This window comes from Nanorana parkeri, unplaced genomic scaffold, assembly GCF_000935625.1.
Source record: "Nanorana parkeri isolate BGI_ZX_2015 unplaced genomic scaffold, ASM93562v1 scaffold964, whole genome shotgun sequence".
NCBI lineage: Eukaryota > Metazoa > Chordata > Amphibia > Anura > Dicroglossidae > Nanorana > Nanorana parkeri.
The window spans coordinates 165685-169412 of NW_017307232.1; the positions used below are offsets into that span (position 1 = coordinate 165685).

At 41.7% G+C, this 3728-nt stretch overlaps 1 protein-coding gene across 4 annotated transcripts in view; it reads right to left on the reverse strand.

Annotated features, from left to right (window-relative positions):
* Nucleotides 1-3728, reverse strand: part of IQGAP2 (IQ motif containing GTPase activating protein 2) — a 236998-nt gene that overhangs the window by 26706 nt on the left and 206564 nt on the right. For all 4 annotated transcript variants that reach the window (XM_018566629.1, XM_018566627.1, XM_018566626.1 and 1 more), the window contains one exon: nt 1635-1784. In XM_018566629.1, coding sequence (XP_018422131.1) covers nt 1635-1784 — 150 coding nt within the window. The remainder of the gene's footprint in view (nt 1-1634; nt 1785-3728) is intronic.

Sequence of the window (3728 nt, forward strand, 5' to 3'; positions counted from 1 at the left end):
CAGCAGAAAATAAATTGCTTCCGTTTGCATAAACGAGAGTTCAGCACCAAATATGGGAACACCACTAATACTAAGAGCTCTTCACTGTTGAAAAAGCCTGCCTTGGTGCACACATTCCATCTTCTAAAAATGCCCAAACATTTGACTTTGGGATTTTATTTTAAAATAGGTAAAAGTTGAATATAGTTACTTTTTAACAGTTTTTAAAGAAAAGGTGCAGTCCTTTTAAAGTTTCTTTTACATAAAAGTGAAAGATCAGCTTTACATTATCAATATGTGTTAATGTTTTACATGCTTTGTTTCTATGTATAAATCTTAATTCTATATGTAGTTATGGACAGCCACAATTGCATATTACATATTCTGCTTTGCAATATTACACTGTAACCATGAAATAGCTTGAGGTTGACTTATTGAAAGCCACCCAATCACTGTGTGGCTAATATCCTATCTCAGTTATTAAGAGAAAGATACAGTAGAGTAATAGCACTTTAGTCACTGAGTGCTCCTTCTAGTGGCTAATCTACAAATCTCTCAATTTGATAAAACCACCAATATATTAAACAGCAAGCCGATAAAAATGTGAAAGTCACATTAAAAAAACATTACTTTAAAAAGGAAAATGCTGCAATAGTAACCCAAAATATCCACTTAAGCAGAATACACTTTCCCTTTAAACTAAACCTTCCCCAAGAAAAACACAGGGGGTACTATTGCTCTAAAAAAAAAAAGCTGCTTGCCTGGCTGCTGTGCTTCTTGCCTCCGTAACTTTCGAGTTACTGACCTAGAACAAGTATGTCACAAGAATGTAAGATGTCAGAACTCCCTAGCTGCATATTTGTTCTAGGTCTGTGACTTGCAGTAGTGAAGTCTGAGGCATGACAGACCAGCACCTAGCATTTGCAGAATGAGCCTGTGATGGACCCTCCATGCTACTATAAAAAGTGGTTTTACCCCAACTATGGGGCCGATCTATACTGAAAAATGGCAGCTTTTGCAGACTGGCCACCTGTGTCATAAATAGGCAAATTTAATATTTATTGGCTATCATTACAGAAGCTATGGGATAGTAATAATGTGGGCTGGCTGGACAAACAGGAGCCCTTAAATAGAGTTCTTCTATAAATAACGTTTTCCAAGGTTTTTTTCATCAGCTTGATTCTTGTAATGAATAAGAAATGTGACTGAAGTCACCAAACAGCTGCCTCTCTGAAGACTGACAAGGTTTGAATGGAAGGGGGTGCTTTTGATGGACAAATCACACACAGTAAAGGGCTTTTGCTATCTTTTTTTTTTTTTTAAGTGTATGTTTTTTGTTTTTGTTTTTGGATGGCGCAGGGAAGGGTTTAAACCTGTCAGTTTGCTGCCTGTGTTCCTTTGAGGAAATGTCCCTTCACTTCCTGTCTTGATCAAAAGAGAAGTTCACACCAAAGTGAGGGGGATTCCTATCTTACAGGAAAAGGTGTCAACTTCCCATCACTCTCTGGCAATGTTCACAAGGATAAACAGAGTGAATATAGTCCCTGGCGGTCATAAAAGCCTGATAGGGGTTTTAACCATTCTATATTCAAAAAATGTTTGGGATTTAAATGCACTTAAAACTGGAAATCCCCTTTAGTAAAGTATATACATACCTGCAGGAGATAGAAGAGATGTTGGTAGGCTTCCAGCTTTTTCCGCTTCTCCTTACTCAGCCCTTTAATGCCTCGTTTATCCACAGTCAGCATCTCTTCCACTTGGTCTTTGCTCTTCTTGTTCAGTTTCTTGCTGTGAGACACAACATCCTGCACAGGAATACACAAACATGTAAAACAATATCCTGTGATCCAAATGAATTGTGGTTTTTCCCCGTGACCTGAATGGTTTACAGCAAGTGACACATTTCCTTTCTCAAACCTTTTCTTACACTTTCATTTATGTTCTTAATGTTCTGGCCTCCACCTAACAACTTGTGCTGCTTCTCCCTCTTCCAGTCCGAGATCAGATTTACATGGGAATTATACAACGATCAGTCACAACATTATGACCACTGAGAGGTGAAGTGACTAACATTGATTCCCGCTCTACAATGGCACCTGGATGTGGGGGGATATATTAGGCAGCAAGTGAACATTTTGTCCCTGAAGTTGATGTGTTGAAGCAGAAAAAATGGGCAAGCGTAAGGATTTGAACAACTTTGACAAGAGCCACATTGTGATGGCTAGACGACTGGGTCAATGTTAATGTACAAGCGATCCAACATCTGTACAGCCACTGGATCATTTGTCCCATGCGGCGCCCTCCCCCCTGCCGTGCCCTCCCTTCTGCCTTGCAGCGCCCGGGAGAGGCTCGATGGGTCTCCCCGCAATGATCGGAGAGAGATTCAGAGGCTTCCAGCCGCTGATCTCTCCTCAGATCACTGGACCCGGAAGTGGTGTATTGCATCACTTCCGGTGTCACTCTTACAGTCTCTGGGTTTCTATCGAAAGTCTGGATGCTTATATTACTATGTCAGATTTCACATATCTATTGTAACCTCAATGAAGTTTGCTTAAATGGAGACCTGCCATGAGAGGAGCACAGCTGACCATACCAGCCTTGCTGTCTGAAAATACTAATTGCCTGGCTGTAATGCTTAACCTCTGGCTTCATTACTTTACGTTACTGACCTTAAACAATTATGCAGATATGGACTTAAACTTTTCTCTGACTTTCCTGAGCTGCATACCAGTGGCGTAACAACCGGGGGTGCAGCATAAATGGCTAAATGGCTAAACGGCTAAATGCAGAAAGTGACATTTTCCTGCCGTTTTGCCGGCGCGGCCGTGATTCCTTCCATCCCATCCAGGTAAATGACTAAAGATGATGATGGATAAACACATCAATGAGTCCACTAGCTTTTGTATGCAGGAGGTCTACAATGACAGTCCCCCATATTGCCTTCATAAGAGGTCTATTGTCTGTTGTGCCATTGGAGATTACCCCACTTTGACTGTTACCACTCAGAAAGTAAGTGAGAAGTCTCCATAACGGAGCCCCCGTGAGCAGTAAGAACCACACAAGAAGAAAACCTTTAAGATGGACATGCAATTAAAGGATCTAGTCAGGGCATAAACATGGTAACTGCTATTGCTATTTGTTTATGAAGGTGCATGTTATGGGCATTCATCCTCATTTTTACCTTAGTGCCGAATCCCTGACCCAAAAAAGTAAGGACACCTGATAACACATGCAGAGGCCTGCGACTGATAATCTAAGCAAGGACCACCTCCCTATTGTATATGGGCTGTATTACCTCTACAATCTCCCTTTGTTACGTTTATTATTTTTATAGTGCCACTGAAGATGAACGCGCTATATAACCCTTCAAAAACAAAATCAGCAATGGCAGCTCAAACTCTTCTGTGCTGACAAGTTCCTCCTTCTTTAAAATGACAATAATCTGGCCTGTGACTTATTCTTTAGCCTCTTCCGCACCATGAAGGAAGGAACATAGTGTAAAGAAATAGAGGCTTGGACAATGTCCTGTACAGAGGCAGCTCTCCAATTAGGCAGTCGCCTAAGGCCTCATGCTTACAAGGGCCTCGCGGCTGCCTAATTTTCCTCACACATTACAGGGGACCTTAACGTCATCATGAGATATTCGGCGGCTGCAATGCACGCTTGAATGTGACAGGGCTCCTAATACTGTCTGTGCACCGCAGCATTAAGGAAAACTATCACCTCCGAAGGACGCTGTTGGGGGGGGG